At 42.6% G+C, this 24,010-nt stretch overlaps 1 protein-coding gene across 1 annotated transcript in view; it reads left to right on the forward strand.

The window, feature by feature from the left end:
- The window catches only part of LOC130112084 (CUB and sushi domain-containing protein 1-like), a 729,421-nt gene that overhangs the window by 510,499 nt on the left and 194,912 nt on the right, over window positions 1-24,010 (forward strand). Inside the window, exons 31-32 of the mRNA XM_056279382.1 lie at window positions 5,780-5,967; window positions 8,663-8,857. Coding sequence (XP_056135357.1) covers window positions 5,780-5,967; window positions 8,663-8,857 — 383 coding nt within the window. The remainder of the gene's footprint in view (window positions 1-5,779; window positions 5,968-8,662; window positions 8,858-24,010) is intronic.

The following is a 24,010-nucleotide window of genomic DNA, read 5'->3' on the forward strand; positions in this document are numbered from 1 at the left end:
ATTCCCCATTTTTGAGAGAGAGACTTTTTCTTTCTTTTTCTTTTTTTTTTTTTAAATTAACACGTATGAAAGACCACTGATAATAGTTGTATTGTGAATGCTGGATTTTCTAATGGTTTCTTTGACAAATACATATTTAAAAAACCCTCTTCAGCCCTGACTTTCACCGATCAATCAGTCATTCAGTGATTTAGTTAAATGGTTGCTCATATAATCCAGAGCATCCCCGTCTTCTCATATAATGTTTGGAAAAGCTAATATATCCTCTTGAACTTTATGACAATAGTGTAAAAAAGGTTTTAGCATCAAAAAGTATTAAAGTTACCCGAAGTACAGCCAAGTTATATGCTGTTCAATGTAAATATCTATGTATGTCATGAGTATGGCCTCTCTGGTGTCTAGTTGTGGAGACACTCGACTTTCCAATATCTTGTCATTACCATCAAACTACAGTGGGAAAGTAGTTAAATTCTAATGTTGTAGTACTTATTGATATATCTTTTTTTTTTTTGGGTGGATTTTTGAATTGAGGCGGCACAGTGGCGCAGTGGTTAGCACGGTTGCCTCACACTAAGAAGGTCCTAGGTTCAAGCCCCGGGGTTGTCCAACCTTGGGGGTCATTCCAGGTCGTCCTCTGTGTGGAGTTTGCATGTTCTCCCCGTGTCTGCGTGGGTTTCCTCCGGGTGCTCCGGTTTCCTCCCACAGTCCAAACACATGCAGGTCAGGTGAATCGGCCGTACTAAATTGTCCCTAGGTGTGAATGTGTGTCGGCCCTGTGATGGCCTGGCGGCCTATCCAGGGTGTCTCCCCGCCTGCCGCCCAATGACTTGCTGGGATAGGCTCCAGCATCCCATGACCCAAATTCAGATAAGCAGCCTGGATAATGGATGGAATGTTTGAATTGAACGCTGTGGTTCTTGTGGCATGCAAGATGTAGACCTTTTAAAAAACAAATAGCTATTGTATAATTTTTTATACTTTGTTCATCGTTCATATAAAGTTGCCAGTGAAGGAAAAACATTTTAATTTGTTTTCACACTAAAAAAACTACAGATTGAATAGTAATTTGGCTTTCAGTTGGTAATCACAACTGCAACTTCCTCACACCTGCATGCATTATAGCCTTCCATTTCTCATGTTTTCTCTTTCACTCCCTCTGTCTCCCGCTCTTATGTGGAAGCACGTACACACACACACACACACACACACACACACACACACACAGTGAAGGTCTACAGTGGAAAACCAAATATTTAATTTAAGCTGTCAGATGGGAACAGTGCTAACGTACATGTACTCTCAGAGTTAATACACATGTAGAGGTAATGTGCTTGCATTTTTTGTGTGTTACATCTGCGCTGTATATTTGTGTGCAAATATCCTCACAAGCACAAAAATATGAGGAATAACTTGTTAGGAAAAAGGGTTTCGTTTTGAACCATGTAGAGTTATTAAGGAAAAAAAATCTCTATTGTCCAAAAAAACATACCTCAAATTGTTTCTGTCACAGTTACTCAAAACACTCAGAAGTACACAAGTTAAGAAAGAAAAAACAATATGGGAGCAGAAGTAAGAATACAATCAGTAGATCAGAATACAAAAGAAACAGATACTTAGCTATTAAAGCTATTAAGATATTAAAGTGAAAAATAAATAGTTGAAAAGTTCAAGTGATCAGTGCTGCAATGGTGATAAAAGCAGTAAAAACTGTATGTAGGACAACTGTACTAATAGTAAAGACAGTCATAAAAGGGCAGAACAATGCGATCAGTAAAAAAGAAGCACTACCATACAGTGCCAGACTCTCACTACTGCCTGCATAGAATAGCACTTAAAGGCAGAGTTAGTATTCCATACACATTGTGTGTATTGCTTATCTATGTACTTGGTATCTACAGACAGGTGACAAATTAAAGGAAAAACCTGAATGCTTGACCCCGACGGGCATTTTCCTGCCATGGTTTGGGTCCACTTGTCCCCCAAAGGGAAGGGTCACTGCAAATCAATACAAAGTTATTCTGAGTGATCACCTTTACCCTATGATGAGACAGCTCTATGCTGATGGGAGTGGTCTCTTCCTGGTTGACAATGCCCCCATCCAGAGAGCACGAGGGGTCACTGAATGGTTTGATGAGGATGAAAATGATGTACATCATATGCTATAGCCTTCACAGTCACCAGATCTCAACCCAACTGAACACCTATGGGAGATGTTGGACCAACGTGTTAGACAGCGCTCTCCACCTCCATCATCAAAACACCAAACGAGGGAATATCTTTTGGAAGAATGGTGTTCATACCTCCAGTAGAGTTCAGAGACTTGTAGAGTCTATGACAAGGAGCACTGAAGCTGTTCTGGAGGCTCCTCGTGGACCAACACCTTACTGAGACACTTGATGACACTGCAATGACAACATTAGAATGTTGGGGTTAGTTGGCCATTGTCTGGGCAGTGTGTTGCCGCCATTAAGTAACACAAGATTTGCACATGGAAAGCCTCAAGCACCAAGGTGGTGTTGGAAAGTCCAAAGAATACCATGCTTGCTGTGTATTTTTTCGTAAATTAACACAAAAAAAAAATGCTGACTAATCGCTCTGAGTTCACTCGGGCTGAAACAGTGTAAAACATCAGTGTATAAGTTGGGTTTGGGACCAACTGGATTTTAGTTGGTTGAAGGGGGGGGGGATAACGCCTTACAATAAGGGTAAATTAACTAATAGTTTATTAATACAATAATAAGCATTAACTGTTAAGCAATAATAAGCAGTAAGTAACCAATGTTCGAGATGGCAGCACACACTCCAAGTTGCAGCATCCTCACTCAGTACCGGTGTGGGAAGATTGCGATGCGAACTTACATTTGCGGCGGCCTCACCCAGTACTGTCCGTGCAGTGTCTTTGTCCACGTCTGCATCTAAGTGTGTCTTCATTTGATGGCTGGGAGAGCTGACACTGGATCAGCTGGGAGAGCTTGGTCTGCTGTGTTCTGTAGGCCCAGGGACCACGGCCCTGCCTGGAGCTGCGCCCAAAGAGGAAGCACTGAGGGTGGTCTGACAGGACATGGAAGCGGGGCAGGCTAAGCTTACAGCTAGCCCATGCAGACCGGCAGTTCCAATAACACTGAGGGCGGTCTGGCAGCGGCTTCACCTGGCGTTGACTGTTTTTGGTGTCATTGAGGGCGGTGAGGTGTGTCAAGGGTGTCTGGCAGGGAGAGCTGACATTGGATTGGCTGGGGGAGCCTGGTATGCTGTGTCTAGTGGGGCCCAGGGACCACGGCCCTGCCCAGAGCTGCTCTCAGAGAGGAAGCACCAAGGGCGTTCTTACAGGATGCGGAAGTAGGACAAGCTAAGCTAACTGCTAGCCCATGCACACTGGCAATTCCGACAGTCATCCTGACTGACGTTCGTTCTTTTGGACAGTTTTTTTTTCCATATGTTGGATATAGGCGGCACGGTGGCGCAGTGGTTAGCGTGGTCACCTCACAGTAAGAAGGTCCTGGGTTCGAGCCCCAGGGTAGTCCAACCTTGGGGGTCGGCCTCTGTGTGGAGTTTGCATGTTCTCCCCGTGTCTGTGTGGGTTTCCCCCCACAGTCCAAAGACATGTAGGTCAGGTGAATCGGCTGGACTAAATTGTCCCTAGGTATGAATGTGTGTGTGTGTGTGTGTGTGTGTATGTCGGCCCTGTGTGACAGTCTGGCAGCCTGTCCAGGGTGCCTCCCTGCCTGCCGCCCAATGACTGCAAGGATAGGCTGCAGCATCCCCGCGACCCTGAGGGCAGGATAACCGGTTTGGAAAATGGATGTATGGATGTTGGATATATATGTTTTTGTAGTTTGTTTTTTTTGTAGTTTTTGTATTTTGGATATATGTGTTCTTGTAGTTTGGATGTGTTTTTTAACATTTGTTAAGAGTGTATAGGTTAATTACAGTATGAATGATTACTATACACATTAGTTAAATGTTTGGTAACACTTTAGTATGGGGAACATATACACCATTAATGCAAATTAGCAACATATTGGCTCTTCATTGGTCTTTATTAAGCACTTATTAATGCCATATTCTGCATGGCCTTATTATACAACCAGTAAGCCATCAACTATGAGTTTTCCCTCTATAACCTCAGAATTATTGCTTATTAGTAGTACCGTCTCAATACGCTTTGCTTAGTATGGCCTTTATAAGGTGGTAGTACCACAAGAAGAGTTATTCTCCCTTACTAACACGTAATGAATATGGTCTGTTCTTACATAACAAAACACAAAAGTACAAGTGTTAATAGTGTTAAATTACTCTAAATGAAGTTGTTGTTACTTAGAATATGTTCCCCATACTAAAGTGACATCTTCATGATTACTAATTCACTAGTAATTAAGTTTTTTTACTTAGAATATGTTCCCCATCCTAAAGTGTTACCAAATGTTGATTAAGTGTTAGTTAATGCTTATTACTGCATTAACTAATGTTAATTAATGTACCGTTAAGCACAATGGTGTTTTTAAAGCAACATTGTGTAATTTTTTATTATTTTCGCGAATGAGACGTGTATTTTTTAGGCAAACTTTACCACCATTAAGCCATTGCTGAAGAAAAAAATCCCAGCTAAAATCCCACATTCATTTTTATCATGCCTTGTAGCGAGTGCTATTTCCTGTGCGCGAAGATACAATCACGTCTCATCTGCTAAATTGATAGAAAAATTACACAATATTGCTTTAAAAACGCCATTGTTTTTAAGGGTACATTAATTAACATTAGTTAGTTCACGTCTTGCTCGCTGGTACTGCGACAATACTGCCCGTGTTTGTCTCACCAGACCATATGAAGTGATAGTAGTGGAACTGAGCAGTGTATTGACGTGTCAGAGGATTGAAGCTAAGATTTTCATCGATTCTACGATTTTCATCAGGAGTGATGAAGAAGGACAGGATTAGGAACGAGTATATTAGAGGGACAGCTCAGGTTGGACGGTTTGGAGACAAAGCCAGACAGGTAAGAGATAGCTTGGACATGTGTGGAGGAGAGATGCTGGGTACATTGGGAGAAGGATGGTGAAGATGGAGCTGCCAGGGAAGAGGAAAAGAGGAAGGCTAAAGAGGAGGTTTATGGATGTGGTGAGGGAGGACATGCAGGTGGCTGGTGTGACAGAGGAAGATGCAGAGGACAGGAAGAGATGGAAACGGATGATCCGCTGTGGCGACCCCTAACGGGAACAGCCGAAAGTAGTAGTAGATTGAAGTGTCAGAGGTCTCTTTAAAAAACGATAGAAAGTGATATAATGGAAACACATCACAGAATAATGTAGGGGCAATTCAAAATGAAAGTACTTCTTAAAAGCCCTTTCCCACATACATTATATAACATTCCCAGAATGAATTTTCCAACACCGCAGTTGGTTCCCCCTGTTCTGTCGGTGGCCATGAGGAAGTCTCCTTGTTGTGATTGGTTTGCTCACACCTCTAGAAGCATCCTACAAAAGATTGATGTAATATTTTGTGCGCTTGGCAAGGCAATTTTACAGGTTTTGTACAAACTATCAGCATTGCAGAACATTTCCAGAACAAATGTTCCAGAACAAATGTAAAACCCTGTTCACACGTGCTGCTTAACCTGTAAACCTACATGTTCGGCTCACAAGTGAATGTGAGCCAGAATGGGATTACACGCGCACACACTCACACACACACACAAAATTGATCATGGTCTTTACAGGACTTAACAAATTTAAAAAAAAATGTGTGCCATTGTTTTGTTCTTTGTGTTGTTGTAATTTTTCCAGTTTTAACATGGAGCCAAGTTACGACTTCCTGCACATCTATGACGGAGAGGATTCTAACGGACCGTTACTCGCAAGTCTCCAAGGCAACCAGGCCCCGGAGCGAATTGAGAGCAGCAGCAACAGTCTCTTCCTGGCATTCAGATCTGACGCCTCGCTGGGCATGTCTGGCTTTGCAATCGAATATAGAGGTAATTAATCCCTAAAATTTTGGTTTAACATATTTTAACCTTAAGCTTACCAATGAGCAAACTTGAAAGGTTTTGAAATTCAACCTTATAAAAGGACAGGATGTGTGAAGACCCCCCCCCCTTTTTCTCCCAACTGTACTTGGCCAGTTGCCCCACTCTTCTGAGCCGTCCTGGTCACTGCCCCATCCCTTCTGCCAATCTGGAGAGGGCTGCAGACTACCACATGACTCCTCCAATTCATGTGGAGTCACCAGCCGCTTCTTTTCACCTGACAGTGAGGTTTTTCGCCGGGGGAACATAATACGTGAGGGGATCACACTATTCCCCCCAGTTCCCCCTCCCCCATGAACAGGTGCCCCGACCAAGACACACATTGGGTGGCACGGTGGTGCAGTGGTTAGCACTGTCACCTCACAGCAAGAAGGTCCTAGGTTCGAACCCCGGGGTTGTCTAACCTTGGGGGTCATCCCAGGTCGTCCTGTGTGGAGTTTGCATGTTCTCCCCGTGTCTGTGTGGGTTTCCTCTGGGTGCTCCGGTTTCCCCCACCATCAAAAAGGCATGTATGTTAGGGTTAATACTCCTGTCTGTGCCCCTGACCGAGGCATGGCAAGACGAACTGGAGTTGGCCCCTGGGTGCTGCATGGCGGCTGCCCACTGATCCTAGCTACACAGCTGGGATGGGTTAAATTCAGAGCAGAATTTCCCTTCGAGGATCAACAGAGTATATAAAAATATACCGACATCCGGCTTCCCACCCGCAGACACGGCCAATTGTGTCTGTAGGGATGCCCAACCAAGCCGGAGGTGACACGGGGATTCGAACCAGCAACCCCCATGTTGGTAGGCAACGGAATAAACCACTACGCTACCTGGACGCCCCACATGCACAACTTTTAACAGTATTACAAACTGTAACAGAGCACATGGATTTGTTTCAAGATGCCGATTTCTTCTTCCATCCATCCATTATCTTAACCGCTTATCCTGCTCTCAGGGTCGCGGGGATTTGCCCAATACAATATTGGTTTCCAAAGGGGTCTGTGTAGTGTCAAAATGTACGTTACCGTGGTTGGTTATTTAAACGCTCATCTCATATCACCTGGCATGATAGGTAAGGCCGCACATTTATATCTTGAATATTATTTCATATCATTTTGCTTGATGTTCTCGACATTCTGATTTTGATTATTAAATTAATATCGTAATAGTTTTAGCTTTATTACTTTTAATTGTGACGTTTGCTTCTCGATCCACTCGATGGTAAGGTAATCCGTCGCAACAACAAAATTGCTGTGTAAATTTATTCATTTCACCTTGCAGCCCAACTGATCAGTAAGCTATGCCGTTATTATTCTAAGTTCTGTTGTAGCAGAACTCCTCCCCGGTTTAGAGGGCACGCTGGTCCACACTTCGTTTACTTCCACCTATTGTGGCCCAACTTTGTCATTTCCAGATTTTATTTCACTCTGAGAAGGTGATTTAGATGCTTTTGTCAGTGCGGAATTTATTACTTATTAAGATGACAGCAGATTAGATCTTCTCTGTCAAGTCTCATAAACTTTCTCATTTTCTGCTTCCCCCGCGTCATCTCTGTAATTAAAAAAGGGGAAAAAAATACATGATTTATCCCCACTGTCTCACGCGTTATTCTGTCTGTCTCACCTTTCTGCAAGTCTTTCATTCTCCATCTTTTATCCCTAGTTTCTTTAATGAAAATAAACCATCATCTCCCTGTTTTTACTCACTTACCTATTGCTCCCCTCTCTCCTCTCATCCACTTCATATCGCTCTTTCTCTCTCTCTCACTCATTGGATGATTGGATCACTCATTGGATGATTGGAAAAACAGCAAGCGAGCTTGAAGAACTTCAAGTTATAACACAAGATATTTTCTGACTGCTTGACGCCTCGCCTCCGCAGCCCCACCCCCCCTCTCTTCCTCCTCCTCCATCGCTCAGTTCTATTGTTTCCTTTCTCCTTGGGTCTCTCCTAGTTTTCTGTCGCCACTTTGCTTTTCCTTTTTTCATTCCCAGTAGAGAACAAGAAAGTACAACCAAAGGTTATAAGGGTGGGGTTGAGAGATGAGATCTTCCCAAAAGGTGTAAAAGTCTAAACATACTTCACATTTCTTTAACATAATCTAATGCTTTCATTAAGTTTTATACCTTATTTAGAACCAGTCTGAAACGGTCTTTGGTTTCATTAGTGTTTCTGGAATATAAGCATTTTCTCAAATGGATAACTGTTTAATTAAACACTAGAATAATAATAATAATACTTAAAAACACAAGAGAGCGAGGGGGGAACTGTTCCAAATATTGATATTCCTGTCAAAAAGGGGCTTGGTCACTGGCTGCTGTCTCTATCCAATACCACACTCATTTCATCTTTCCATTTCAGGTAGGAAAACAAGCAAATATGTTTTAAAACTGATAAAAGAAGGGGATATTATTAATTTGTTAGCTCAATTATCAATATTTGCTGTTTGTGTGTTTGGATGGTATCTGCTTCTTCTATCACAGTTTATCTCTTTCTCATTTCCCCATAGGAAAGTTGAGATAGACATGTTTAACCCTGAAATTATCTTATATCTTAGAATGCAGTGTATTTCCCCATGGAGCAACTAGATCCCTCTGATTCTGGCTGCATCCAATAACACAAACTTTTGTTTTTGTTTTGTTTTCATTCTTCACAGAAAAACCAAGAGAGGCCTGCTTCGATCCTGGCAACATCATGAATGGCAGTCGGACAGGTTATGACTATAAACTTGGCTCCCAGGTCACTTACAACTGTCACCATGGTTACACAACTGTTGGCGGGGCCACCATCACCTGTATCATGGGACATGATGGGAAGCCCGTGTGGGATAAGGCACTGCCGTCATGTAAAGGTAGTCAAAACACACACACACACACACACACACACACACCCACACACACATACACTGAAAGCAGTTTTGTTATTGTTTATTAATTTAATTATCAATCAGATATCATAGACAGTATACGGCCTGCTTTGTCTAATGTTTATCTTACATCTGCATTGCATAGAATAGTGAAAATTACAATGTTTGTAATTTGTTACACTGGACATGCTACATTCCCACCTTTACACAAAGTGCATTAGCTTTTTTAGCTGTATTATCTTAATAACTATTTTATAGCTGTATTACCCATATATATTTAGCATAGCATAACAAAGTTGAACTTAAATTCAGCAACATCACTGTCTGATATTTGTCCTGAATGTCAGTTGGTCTTCTAGACACATTACATTGTGTTGATTTTTTTTTTCTTTAAGGAAAACTTAATTGGCAAGAGCAAAGTTCAGTTTGAAACAGCTCTTTTCACAGCTGATCACTCTTAAAGTTGTGGAATTCAGTTTTACTTGTGATCGTCGAAGGAAGAACATCCTAGTATAGTTTTACATTTTACAGATGTACTAAGACAAAATGGCCATCATGCTGCTCATGCACTATTGTTAAAATATGTCAGGCTGGTCTGTGATGTTACGTTGCAGGATAAACACAGTTTTAGCTAAAAAACATTAATAATTATCTGTTTGTTGTAGGTGTGCCCAAGAAACAGCATTGACAGTACTATTGACAGTTGTTAGTCCTGGTTCTGTCTATCAGTGCTGATAGATGTACTGGCATACTTAAACAGATCCATTATTAATGTTTTTAGCTGCAGCTGTGTTTATCCTGCTATGGTAACAGATTATTTTGGTATTTTTACCTTTATTAGACATCGATAGTGAAAGGCAGACAGGACATGGGACACGCAACAAATGTTGTCGGCTGGAATCGAACCGGTGACTGTTGCGGCCGTGTGGTATCTGCTTTAACCATTCGGCTATGGCGGTACCCATCAGCCTAGCATGTTTTAACCTTTACATGGTTTTAAACCTGTAGATTTCAGCATACTCATTAAAATGGTCTAGGGTTTAGTTATGCTTTAAAGCACAACACATAATGGCAACATCCTCACTGTGATGAAAAGTTGCCGGAAATGCCTCCGCACATTTGTTTGTGCAAGAGAATAAGAACACGGCAGATAAATAGGCTATAATCAGAGCGAGGAAAGCTCCAAACACTGCCACACTGTTTTTCAACTTGCAATAACTGCTCAAAAGCGGTTTTCTACCCTGTGTGTCCTTGTGGCAGAATTTCAGTCCTGGTATTATTGGATCTCAGTGCTGCATTTGACCCAGTCAACCAAAACATGTTACTAGACCAACTGGAAAACTGGGTGGGACTTTCTGGCACAGCACTAAACTGGTTTGAAACCTACTTAAAGGACATAGACTACTTTGTGTCTATAGGTAATGGTCTGAGTGGACAAAAATGACCCATGGAGTTCCTCAAGGCTCCGTTTTGGGGCCTTGTCAGTTTAACATCGATATGATCCCACCAGTTCAGATTATGGAAAACAACAAAATATGTTACCATAATTATGCACACAACACTGATTTACATAACCAGCAGACTATAATCCCATACAAGCGCTGAGTAAGTGCATTGAACAAATCAATGATAAGATGTCTCAGAATTTTCTTCAATTAAAAAAAGATAAAATTGAAGTGATTGTCTCTGGAGCCAAGGAAGAACAATTAAAAGTCAGTGCTCAGCTATGTTTAAAATCACAAACCAAGCCAGAAATCTTGGTGAAGTCATGGACTGAGACCTGAATTTCAATAACCATGTTAAGATTATTACAAAATCAGCCTACTGTCACCTGAGGAACATACCAAGAATGAAAATATTTTTGTTTCAGCAGGATTTAGACAAATTTGTCCATGCATTTATCTTCAGTCGACTCAACTACTGGAACGACATCTTTGCAGGTCTTTTTAAAATCTCAAACAGCTACAGCCAATTCAGGATGCTGCTGATCGAGTTCATACTAAGACCAAAAATTGAATCACATCACTCCAGTTCTGAGGTCTTTACACCAGCTTTCTGTCCATCAAAGAATTTATTTTAAGATTCTGCTCTTGGTTTATAAAGCACTGAATGGGTTTAGGGCCAAAATACATTTCTGATGTTCTGCTACACTATGAACCATCCAGACCTCTCAGATCGCCTGGGACTGGTCTGCTTTCTGTTCCCAAAGTCAAAATTAAACATAGAGAAGCAGCTTTCAGTTTTTATGCACCACATATCTGGAACAAACTCCCGGAAAATTGCAGGTCTGCTGCAACTCTGTTATTTTAAATCAAGGCTGAAGACTTTCCTGTTTACTGCTCCTTTTATTAAATCAAATTTGAAGCTTTTGATTATTATCTTACACTGCACTGTAAATTTTACTCTCTTTTTATTTATATTTAAATGTATTTTCATTGCCATATGTTGTTTTTACATTTTGTCTTAATGTCTTTTTATGTTTTATGTTAAGCACTTTGAATTGCCTTGTTGCTGAAATGTATTATACAAATAAATTTGCCTTGCCTTTTATTTCCATTCTGATTTAGCCAACAAAGGGTTAACATTGTTAATGCAATCCTAACTTTTTATTTAGTTAAAACTTCCCACGCCTTTGCCATAAACAACTACTCTAGTGCTCTCCATATTATCCCATGCAATCAATTTGATCAATTTCATCCTTTGCTAATGCTCATGGCAGCACCTTTACAGTAAAAAAATCTTCTATTTCAGTTTGACCCAAGCATACGTCTCCCCCTAGCATTCATATCACCCTCTGAGTACAAAGTCTCATTCGGTTTGATTCATGACTTAAATACTGTCATTTCCATACCAAGAAAATCATTTTACAAATTGTTGGTAACTGCTAAGAAAATATGTATTTTCTTGTTAAAACATTTATAGTTTATAGGAAGAAGTGCATGGCTAATTGAATAAAGAATGAGCTTTCAAAAGGTTTCTTTCACACAACGTATTATTTTCTAATTGCACTAAATTTAAGGTATTCATCTGGCATTTTGTTAAAAACCTTTAATTGATGCCTAGTGTGAGAGTATTTGGCTCACTGACGAGATACAGTATGAAAACCTAGAAGATGGGCTATCCCTTTTAGTTGATTCTTTCTACGGGTGGTGGGCGTTGTCAGCTGTTGTTTACGGTGAGCCATTAAAAATACCAGGTTACCTGAGGTCAAATATAATATATAGTGCGGATAATTTGTCAGAGTAAATGGGGCTCTATTGTTATTTATGGATACTTTGTAGCCATACATATTGATGGTCACTCTCCCTGTACATTGAAACTGCCTTATCATCTTGGATGGGAAAGGGCCTCTTGGTATGATAAATGGCACTGGTGCTGTCAGAAAGACTCAGCAGTACAGGGCACATAACTCTGTGTGTGTGTGTGTGTGTGTGTGTGTGTGTGTGTGTGTGTGTGTGTGTGTGTGTGTGTGTGTGTGTGTGTGTGTGTGTGTGCGTGTGTGTGCGTGCGTGGGTGGGTGGGTGTGCATGTTACAGAGTGTGTATCAGAGAGAGAGAGAAAGGGTGTCAGGGATTGGAGGGCTGAACTGTCTATTTGACTGACAACCAAGAGAGCTAAGGAACTGATACCTGCCAACCTGCCAGTCACCAGTCTGTGTGTGTGTTTGTGTGTGTGTGTGTGTGTGTGTGTGTGTGTTCTCCTAAAGTGACAAACTGACCCAGTGCCACTTGGGTAGAATATGCAAATCCGTGACAGAGCAAGCCTGCAGGACAGCGGCAGAATTTTAACAAGAGCACAAGCGTGCATGGGTGTATGGGAGGCCGACTGGGGTGAGAACACTGAAAATGTGCAAATACACACAGACAATGTGCACACACGTAGTGAAAAATGCACATACGCATTGGAGGCTGATTACTTCGGAGGCCGATTAGGGTGAAAACATTGAAAGATTTGCAAATACACAGTGACTATGCACACACGCACTGAAAACGTGCACATACGCATGGGAGGCCAATTAGGGTGAAAACATTGAAGTACATAAGTACACATACACATTGTCAAGTGCACACATGCACAGAAAAAATGCACATACACTGAAAATGTGCACATACACACTGAAAATTTTCACACCCACCACCTTCACACACAGTGGGATATAGCCTACTTGCATGTGTGTATATCTGAATGTGTGTGTGTAAAATAATTTCAGTGCACCCGGAAGTTGTATAGTGTAACAGGAAAGCAAGTTGAGTTTTAAATCTAGACCTTCCTGTTGCAGTGAACTGACTTCAGGACACACTGAAAACAGTCTGGTACAGGGCCCCCTGCACATGTGTGAGTGAGTGTATCTGAGTGTGTGGGTGTAAAATAGTTTTCAGTACGCCTGGAAGTTGCTTCAGTTTAACAGCAAGGCATACTGATGGCGTGCAGTGGACTATCAAGTTCATTGGAGGTAAAAAAAATTATTTGGGTGCCCGGGTGGCATAGTGGTCTATTCCATTGCCTACCAACATGGGGATCGCCGGTTCTAATCCCCGTGTTACCTTCGGCTTGGTCGGGCGTCTCTTCAGACACTATTGGCCGTGTCTGCGAGTGGGAAGCCGGATGTGGGTATGTGTCCTGGTTGCTGCACTAGCGCCTCCTCTGGTCAGTCGGGGTACCTGTTTGGGGCAGGGGGGGGGCCTAGGGGGAATAGCATGATCCTCCCTCATGCTATGTCCCCCTAGCGAAACTCCTAACTGTCAGGTGAAAAGAAGCGGCTGGAGACGCCACATTTATCAGAGGAGGCATGTGGTAGTCTGCAACCGTCCCCAGATTGGCAGACGGGGTGGGGCAGCGACCGGGGTGGCTCAGAAGAGTGGGGTAATTGGCTGGGTACGAGTGGGGGGGGGACCAAAATCTTCATGGAGGTTAGCAATGGCAGGCAGCCAGTGGGTATTTTGAGGAGGCATCTTGGTTCTTCTTGGTTCAAACATCCGGAGGGAGCTCAGAATAGAGCCGCTGCTCCTTCACGTCGAAAGGAGCCAGTTGAGGTGGTTCGGGCATCTGGTTAGGATGCGTCCTGGGTGCCTTCCTTTGGAGGTTTTCCGGGTACATCCAACTGGAAAGAGGTCCTGGGGTAGACCTACAACTCACTGGAGGGACTACATGTCCAATCGGGCCTGGGAATGCCTTGGGATCACCCTCGAGGAGCTGGAGGGCATTGCTGGAGAGAGGGACGTCCGGAGTGCCCTACTTAGCTTGCTGCCACCATGACCTGACCCTGGAGAAGCAGCTGATGATGAGATGAGATGCTTCTTCGTTCACCAGACATCATTAACCATCTTGTGAACCAAGAAGCCTTTGGAAATTCCGTCAACAATGAGATAAGCTTGTTGTTTGGGCCACACCAATTACTAACTGTTAATATGAGGAACGACGCCTGTGGTCACGCCATCTACACTGGCGCAGTCGTGCTATGGCCACTTAAGAATCGATTGCACGTCTACATTGCTTTGTACAGTATCCCATTCAGTTCTACTCAGATATATTTTAGAAATTCCGTAAAATAAATCATATTGTTATTAGCAAACTCCACAATTGTCTTGTTGAACATATCCCCAAGTACTTCTGTGATGATTGTCAGGTTGTTTTACTGCAGCCTAACTGGATGCTAAGTCATACCCAATCCTCATACATTGATATACAGGAAGACCCCCGGGTTACAAACGCCCGACTGAAGAACGCCCGTACTTACGAACCGACCTCCATAAAGCCTATTATTTGAAGAAGAAAAAAAAAGAGTTACACACAATGGTGGATGGACTACTTTGCGCGACGCTCAAAACACTGCGCATTTTAGGCAGTTCATTGGCCCAAAGGAGATCAACGCCTCTCCTTCGTCACCATTTTAAGTCTGCTCGTGTAAACGTTGTGCGTGTTGTGTTTTGACTTAAATTTTGTTGCGTTTACCCTCGTATTCATGGCTTCAAGGTGTAAATCTGTTACAAGTGGTGGTGATGCATCGAAGAAAAGCAAAACGATCACGATTGAAACAAAAGTGGAAATAATAAAGCATTCAGAGAGAGGTGAAATGCCAGCAAACATTGGAAAAGTGTTAGGCTACAGTCAGTCAGCAATCGGGACAATAATAAAGGACACGGGGGGGGTAATGGAGTAAAGAGTTACTTGAGGCTCCTTCCGCTATGCAAGACAATTGGAATGAGAGTAAATGTTAACCTTTAATTATCTTTTCTTTTCTATCTAAACAGTTTAAAAATGTTTCTTTTATGTTTTTATACCTGTACACACATTCTCTCAATTATAAATACTGTACTGTAGTTACATTTATTATTATTGTTGCATTATTATGTTTATGATGTTTTAGGTAAAATATATACTATATGCTCAGACAAACTTTTGACCAATTGATGCTAGATGTGAACTGTACTTACCTGTTCCAACTTAGATACAAATTCGACTTACGAACAGACTCAAAAACGGAACTCGTTCGTAATCCGGGGATTTGCTGTATAGTAAGATTATAAAAATTCAAAAAAAAAAATCCAATCAAATTGTTTTCCACAATCTCCGCCATATTCTTGTACAACATGTCCCCAAGCACCACTGTGATAACTTTCAATTTGTTTTTCTGCAGAATTTGTTTAGTCATTAGATGCTAAAATCATAGTTCTCCATAGGCGGATTTTAAAAATTCCATAAAAATTTCAAATTATTATCAGCAAACTGAACCATATTCTTGTACAGCAGGTCCTCAAGTACCCGTGTGATGATTTTTAAGTTGTTTTACAGCAGCATTTTTTAATAATTAGATGTGAAAATCATACGCAATATGCATGTATTGCTATATAAGCATATTTAAAATTTTCATTACAAAAAAAGCGCGAAAAAAGGCAAAAAAAACCCAAAAACGAACAACCACAACAAAACCGGGTAGTTAAGTGTGAGAAACAGATACAGACTCACAGATAGCCACAGTTAAACCACAAGGAGGAGCTGGCAAACACCAACTGGTAACATGTATAAAATATCAAACTAGTTGGTTTGAGCCAGGCAGGTGGGTGGATGATAGACTGATGAGAGGTGCAGAGAAGGTGTGTAGATAAGGAGGAGCATACGGGTAGCCAAAAACGGAGAAACCAGGGAATTTGGGCTGGTGCGGGGGGGTTGTATGTGCTATATGGGATCTGGACCCACACACAGAACAGAGGAAAACAAGTGAGTGAAAAGCAAAAATAGTGAAATGAAACCGAAAAATCTGCAGAAAGAAAGAAAGAAACAGGCCCATTCCAATAGGGCCTCGGCACTGTCAATAAACAGACATATGCATGTCAATCTCCATTGACCGGGTGGGGGCGGGGTGGGAGGTGATACGACAGTCTCACCTGACTCCAGCCTGATTGAATGTACTGGATTTTGCTGATAACAATCTGATTTTTTTTTTAAATCTGCCAATGTAGAACTGATTGGGATGTTTTTATAATTTTAACATTTAATTGTTAAAAAAAATGCTGCAGTAAAACAACTTGATAATCATCATAGAGGTACTTGGGGACATGTTCAACAAGGCCAATGTGGAGTTCGCCGATAACAATTTGATTTATTTTTGTATGGAATTTTTAAAATATATGTGTAGAACTGAATGGGATACCGTACAAAGCAATGTAGACGCACAGTCAATTCCCCCCTCTTTTTTTCCACAATTGTACCCAGCCAGTTACCCTACTCTTAAATGAACAAAAGCTGAGTTAAGCTGTACTTTTTTCTTTAGATATTGCTTTGACCCCCCCCCCACCTTTTTCTCCCTAATTGTTCTTGGCCAATTACCCCACTCTCCAAGCCGTCCCAGTTGCTGCCCCACCCCCTCTGCCGATCCAGGGAGGGCTGTAGACTACCACATGCCTCCGATACGTTTGGAGTCGCCAGCCACTTCTTTTCACTTGATAGTGAGGAGTTTCACCAGGGGGACATAGCGCATGGGAGGATCACGCTATTCCTCCCAGTCCCCCCCCCCAAATAGGTGCCCCGGCCAACCAGAGGAGGCGCTAATGGAGCGACCAGGACACATACCCACATCTGGCTTTCCACCCACAGACATGGCCAATTGTGTCTGTAGGGATGCCTGACCAAGCCGAAGGTAACACGGGGATTCGAACCAGCAATCCCTGTGTTGATAGGCAATGGAATAGACCGCCACGCCACCCGGACACCCCATTATTCTCATTGTTGATGGGATTTCCAGAGGCTTCTTGGTTCAAAAGACGGTTAATGAGGTCTGGTGAACTAAGAAGCCTCCTCAAAATACCGACTGGCTGCCTGCCATTGCTACTGTACACACTGAAAATGTTCCCACCCCACCACCATCACACGCAGTGGGATATAGCCTACTAGCATGTATGTGTGTGTGTGTGTGTGTGTGTGTGTGTGTGTGTGTGTGTGTGTGTGTAAAATCATTTCAGTGCACCCAGAAGTTGTTATAGTGTAACAGGAAGGCAGGGTGAATTTTAAATCTAGACCTTCCTGTTGCAATGAACTGACTTCAGTGTGTGCACGTTTTCATTGTGCATGTGAGCATTTTCAATGCTTATGTACATGTTTTCAGTGTGTTTGTGCACATTGTCAAAGTATATGTGCATGTATTTCAGTGTTTTCACCCTAATCGCCCCCACCCCACACACACACACACGCATATCATACACACACACTCACTCGCATGCACACTCAATTCCTAACAACCTCACAAGAGCACCTGTGAAAGCTCTGTTTAATAATGTGAGAGATGAAGGGGGTGAAATCATTGCACCCAGAGTACCTCTTTGAAAACAGCGGAGCCACAACAACACACCCAAGCTCATTAAAACAAATTCACCTAACTCAGATTTTTCTAGTTTACCTAAGTTATTTTGGCATTATGTATTACCATATTATTGTAAGCACAGCAAATTTTGCTGGGTTCAAGATGGTAAGATTTGACCCCCAATTTGGGGTGCAGGCGATGTCTGGGGTCAGGTACAGCTGGACCCCATCGACCTCGAATATGCTACAACACTTTAATTGCTCGAGTTTGGCAAAACAGAGGATTTTATATTGTGTGTGTTGTTCATTAGAATCAAAAACAGGATCGATAGATTCTCAAGTGTCTATGATTTAATAATCCAGGTTGCCCTCGTTCCGTCAGAAGTAATTTGAGAAGATTGCTCTTGTTTCAAGATACTCAAATTAAGGCGAAAGTAATATCTAAACCATCGCCGGTTTGAATCCCTGTGTTTCCTCCGCCTCGGTCGGGCGTCTCTACAGACATAATTGGCCGTGTCTGCGGGTGGGAAGCCAGATGTGGGTATGTGTCTTGGTCGCTGCACTAGCTCCTCCTCTGGTCAGTCAGGGTGCCTGTTTTGGGGGGGGGGGGCTGGGGGGAATAGCGTGATCCTCCCGCATGCTATGTCCCCCTGGTGAAACTCCTCACTGTCAGGTGAAAAGAAGCGGCTGGCGACTCCACATGTATCGGAGGGAGGAGGCATGTGGTAGTCTACAGCCCTCCCCGGATACACAGAGGGGGTGGAGCAGAGACCGGAACGGCATGGAAGAGTGGGGTAATTGGCCAAGAACAATTAGGGAGAAAAAAAAGGGGGGGGTTAATTTTAAAGTAACATCTAAAGAAAAAAGTACAGCTTAACTCAGCTTTTGTTCATTTATTTGTTTTTGTTTTTTGTTTTTTTGTTTTTCATCTGGTCAAATTCTCTTTACTGGGTTAATTAAATCGAGATTTAGTTTTCCAGAGATAAGCTGTGTTATTGTAAAGCAAGTGTCTTCAAACAGCACAAAGATGCATGTAGCTAAGGAGCAGTGCTTTACTCAAGAACATGTTGATGTTTCTCTGCCATTTTTTCCCAGCCCGTCCAGGAATTCAAGTGGCTCAGTCAGGTAGGTAGCCGGTCACCCAGCCAGGTAGCCAACTAGTCAGTCATTTAGCCACCCTTTCAATGCTAAATTGCCACCTTCAGTCACTTTAAGATTTTCGAGTCAATATAAAATGGTCATTATGCAAAAAAAAAAAAAAGAGGGAGAGAAAAAAAATCCACTGTCATCATTAAAATGCTTTTCCCTAACAGTATTGTATTTATGAAGTCAAGCCAAGTATTGATACTGTATCCCCATTCTAAGCCTGTAATTGGTAGAAGACTGCATAATGGTGTTCTATCAACTAAAAATGGTCTGAATGAAAGAAAGGCTTTGAATTTCAATCTGCCAATTGATTCATGACTTCATTCATTCCTTCACTCATTACTTCCCACTGAAATTGATTTTGACATTTTTCCACAAGTGGTGTTATGTCATGTGGTCTTTAGAACATTAAAGATGATTCCATTATCGTGTCATGGCTTACTTATATATCATCGTATGAAGAAAAAGATCTTTTTCCTGGCTGTAAAAATAGCTGACACAATGAGCGTTGTGCCAATATCCGGTGTGAGGTAGAGATACATGTCAAAGATACAACCTTGGCTGTCTTGTGGATGAAAAAAAGAGCAATTTAGAGCCTTTTTTAGCCAACATTGCTCAAAGAATGTACTGCAGTGGCATGCATTCAGAACGTAGGCTGCTGTAAATTACATTTATGTGCCTTTTTCATTGCATCACATGTGTTGCCACGGGAATAGACACCCTATGTCAATACACAAGGTGCTGTTAACACAACTCGTGGCCGAAAAAAATAATAATAAAAAAGTGGTTGAATATGCACAATGTCCCAAACCTCACCAGTCGCATGTGTTAGTAATGACACGTTTTTTCTCATCTTTTGGAAGAGTTGTTCAGATGGCGTAACTGAGTGTTCATTCCCAACTGTTCATTTGTGACTCATTGTTCCAATCAAAGGGAGTTTCTCATTTAATGGATGGTTAAATACAACGATCAGCCAAAACATTGAATCCACCTGCCTAATATTCTGTAGGTCCCCCTCATCCCGCCAGAACAGCTCTGACCCGTCGAGGCGTGGACTCCACAAGACCTCTGAAGGTGTTCTCTGGCATCTGGCACCGGGATCCTTTAAGTCCTGTAAGTTGTGAGATGGGGCCTGCATGGATCAGACTTGTTTTTCGAGCACATCCCACAGGTGCTCGGTGGACTGAGATCTGGAGAATTTGGAGGCCAAGGCAACACCTTGAACTTCTTCTCATGTTCCTCAAACCATTCCTGAACAGTGTGGCAGGGAGCATTATCCTGCTGAAGAGGCCACTGCTATCAGGGAATACTGTTGCCATGAAGGGGTGTATTTGGTCTGCAGCAATCTTTAGGTAGATGGTACATGTCCAAGTAACATCCACATGAATGCCAGGACCCAAGGTTTCCCAGCAGAACATTGCCCAGAGCATCACACTGCCTCCACTGGCTTGCCTTCTTTCCATAGTGCATCCTGGTGCCATCTCTTTCCCAGGTAAATGGCGCGCACACACACATGGCTGTCCACATGATGGAAAAGAAACCATGATTCATCAGACTGGGCACCTTCTTCCACTGCTTCATGGTCCAGTTCTGACACTCGTTGTAGGTGCTTTCAGCACTGGATAGGGGTCATGGGCACTCTGACCAGTCTACAGCTAAACAGCAAGCTGTGATGCACTGTGTGTTCTGACACCTGTCTATCATAGCCAGCATTAACTTTTTCAGCAACTTGAGCTACAGTAGTTCTGTAGGATCGGACCAGATGGGCTGGTCTTTGCTGCCCATGCACATCAGTGAGCCTTGGGCACCTATGATCCTGTCGCTGGTTCACTGGTTGGCCTTCCTTTGACTACTTTTGGTGGGCACTGACTACTGCATACCGGGAACACCCCACAAGACCTGTCTTTGTGGAGATGCTCTGACCCAGTCGTCTAGCCATCACAGTTTGGCCCTTGTCAAAATTGCTCAGATCCTTACCCTTGCCTATTTTTCCTGCTTCTAACACATCAACTTCATGGACTTACTGTTCACTTCCTGCCTGATATGTCCCGCCCCTTGACAAGGGGCCATTGCAATGAGATAATCACTGTTATTCACGTGCCTGTCAGTGGTTTTAATGTTTTGGCTGATCCGTGTATAAGTTAGGGTAGTGGGGAAAATTCCACCGTTCCACATGGATAGGCAGGCACAGATAGGCAGACGGAGAGGGAGGGAAGGGGAAAAGAGGGGGACAGAGAGAGAAATTTCTTTTTGAGGTTAAACAGCATTTCCTTTAACAAGAAAAAAAGGTTGCTTTTTTTTACATTACTAACAGTCACTCCCCTAACATTTACACATCCAAAAGTTCATTTTCCACCCCCATTTTATTCTAAGCTTGAGAGCGAGAGTGAGAGAGATTGATGGTTAGGTGATAGATAGACAGAAAGACAGACGGATGGAGCAGTTATATTGGTAATATAGATGATAAAGTGAATATGTTTTCTGTGTTCAGTTACGTTGCTCCTCTTCTTTAATTCCTGACACCAGTCAATGAATTCTGCAGCTCACATTGCACTATGAATTTTCTTGCCACTTCTAGTTAGGGAAGTTTCTCCCTGGGTCTCTCTGGGCGGCTCCTGGGGCTTTTAGACCAAACTCATTAGAAAGGGTGAGACCTCTTTAAATAATACATCTCCTCACACACTCCTGTCTCCTCTTTTCCTCCCTTTCATTCACTTCTCTCCTTTTCTTTCTGTCTCTGTCTGTCTGTCTGTCTGTCTGTCTGTCTATCTATCTATCTAACTAGCTCTGTTCCCCATCTCTGCCTCTCTCCTTTTCTCTTTAACTACTTCCTACTTTAGCCTCTTTCCTCCCCTGTCCTCACCCCTCCTCTTCTGTCTCTTTCACCCTGCTCTCCTTTTCCCCTCACTCTCTTTTGCTCTCTTTATTTTCCTTGCTCACTATTTCCCTCTTCTCTCTCTCCCTCTTTTCTCTCTCTCCCTCTTTTCTCTCTCTCTCTCTCTCTCTCTCTCTCTCTCTCTCTCTCTCTCTCTCTCTCTCTCTCTCTCTCTCTCTCTCTCTCGCTTGTTCTTTCTCCCTCCCCTCCCATCTGAAACCCCTCTTTTATTGGTTTCCATGGTAACTAAGAGCTGGTGCGAGAAAGAAGGAATTCCCTGTGACTGCTGATAGGGCTGTGTGTGAGTGTGTGGGGATGGTTTGGATGTTAGTGGGTGTGCATGGCTCTGTTTGTGTGTGGGTATATGTGTCTTTTCTGTATGTAACAGAAATGCAGAAAGAGGAAGAGTAGAGGAGAAGCTTAGTTGTAACAGAGTGCCGCCTAGAGGCAACATTCACACACACCCATAAGCACACCGACACACTCGACAAATATCTTCACATGCTTTCACAACGTACATAAACGCACACTTTGAATGCTTGACATTGTAATGAACCAGACAGTTTGAGACTTACTGGATTAAAAGAGGGCAAGTGCACACACATGGAGTGTACCATGATGTGTACACACACAGTTTAATCGCACATGGAGTGTATCACGATGTGTACACACAGAGTTTAATTGTGTGGCACTTCTTGTCTTTCTTTTTGAAAGTGACTGGAGTAGAGTCTGTAGTCTTTTGTTTGTGGATGGGCATCCATGGGTGGGAAATAAAGGAAATTAAACTTATCAAAATTAAACTAAGGACCAGCTTCTACATCATTACATCTTACTCTTTTGTATTTTGCCTCTCTCCCCCACCTCTTTCTCACGCTAGCTTTTTTTTTTTTTTTTTCGGTCTCCAGCTGCCTCTTTTCTGTTTTTCAATTTAGATGAAATGAATTCTGTGCATGCTTCACTGGAAAAGGAGATATTCCAGACAAATGGTAATAAATGCTTTGCATTCACAGTCGGAAAATTATGATTATTATATTCTAATAATTGTGCTGCAGGTACAATAGGTGCGGAAATGTCAACAAAACAAAGAGCTAGGGCTGATCCCTCAGATTAACGCTATTAACATTTTCAAAGGAAGAGAGGAGTAGGTGATAAAGCAGCAAGAAGCATGGGGTCACCTTTTCTCTGTCTCTCTAACACAACACATTAGTACATAATACAAACAAGTGCAATTCTTTTTCAAGGATACAAGAGACTCAGGATGCATAACCTAGATGTATGCTGGGAGTTTCCTCTTATCACCCGCTGTCCATACTCTATCCCAACATCTGTTTTGACCCTTTTTGCATGCTCCCCTGACCTGGTCATCTCCTGAATGAAAGATTCACGTCTGACTCCAGGGTACATTAAAAACATTATGGGTTTTACTGTGTGTAGCACTGTAACTTGTGCAACACATTGGAAATGAGTAATCTACCAAGGTTTGTGCAACCAACAACATGCCAAACCTAGCAACGGAGCACACAAAGGACTGTGTCTCACAAATAAGCAAAATAAAAGTGCTGTCTTATATAATCTGTCATATGTGGCATGTATTGGAAGTCAACTATACAACTTAATTAATTTGCACATCTAATGCTGTTTATTCATGCTGGGACTTGAGGTGAGGTAGTTGAAGTCACAGTGTGGGCAATATAACATGAATAGCGAGCAGATGCTAGCCAAACAACTGAGCTGGCAACTCTAAAAGCTAGAGAATTTGTAGAGATGTTGCATCTCCTCAGGTTCTCTACCTTATTCTTTTATTCTCATCTCATCTTATCATCAGCCGCTTCTCCGGGGTCGGGTCACGGTGGGAGCAAGCTAAGTAGGGCACTACAGACGTCCCTCTCCAGCTCCTCCTGGGGGGGATCCCAAGACATTCCCGGGCCAGATTGGACATGTATTTCCTCCAGCAATTTCTGGGTCTACCCCAGGGTCTCCTCCACGTTGGACATGCCCGGAAAACCTGTAAAGGAAGGCGCCCAGGAGGCATCCTAATCAGATGCCCGAACCACCTCAACTGGCTCCTTTTGATGCAAAGGAGCAGCGGCTCTACTCCGAGCTCCCTCCGGATGTCCGAGCTTTTATACTTTTATTCTTTTTTTTATATATATATATATTTAAAAAAAGAATCTCCCTCTCACCCTTTTTCGGGTGGTGTGTGTCTACCTCAAGCTTGGGTCCTCTACCGGAGGCCTGGGAGTCTGAGAGTTCTGTGCGGTATCTTAGCTGTTCCTAGGACCTCACTTTTCTGGACAGAGACCTCAGATGTTGTTCCTGGA

Source organism: Lampris incognitus, chromosome 4 (genome assembly GCF_029633865.1).
Source record: "Lampris incognitus isolate fLamInc1 chromosome 4, fLamInc1.hap2, whole genome shotgun sequence".
Lineage (NCBI taxonomy): Eukaryota > Metazoa > Chordata > Actinopteri > Lampriformes > Lampridae > Lampris > Lampris incognitus.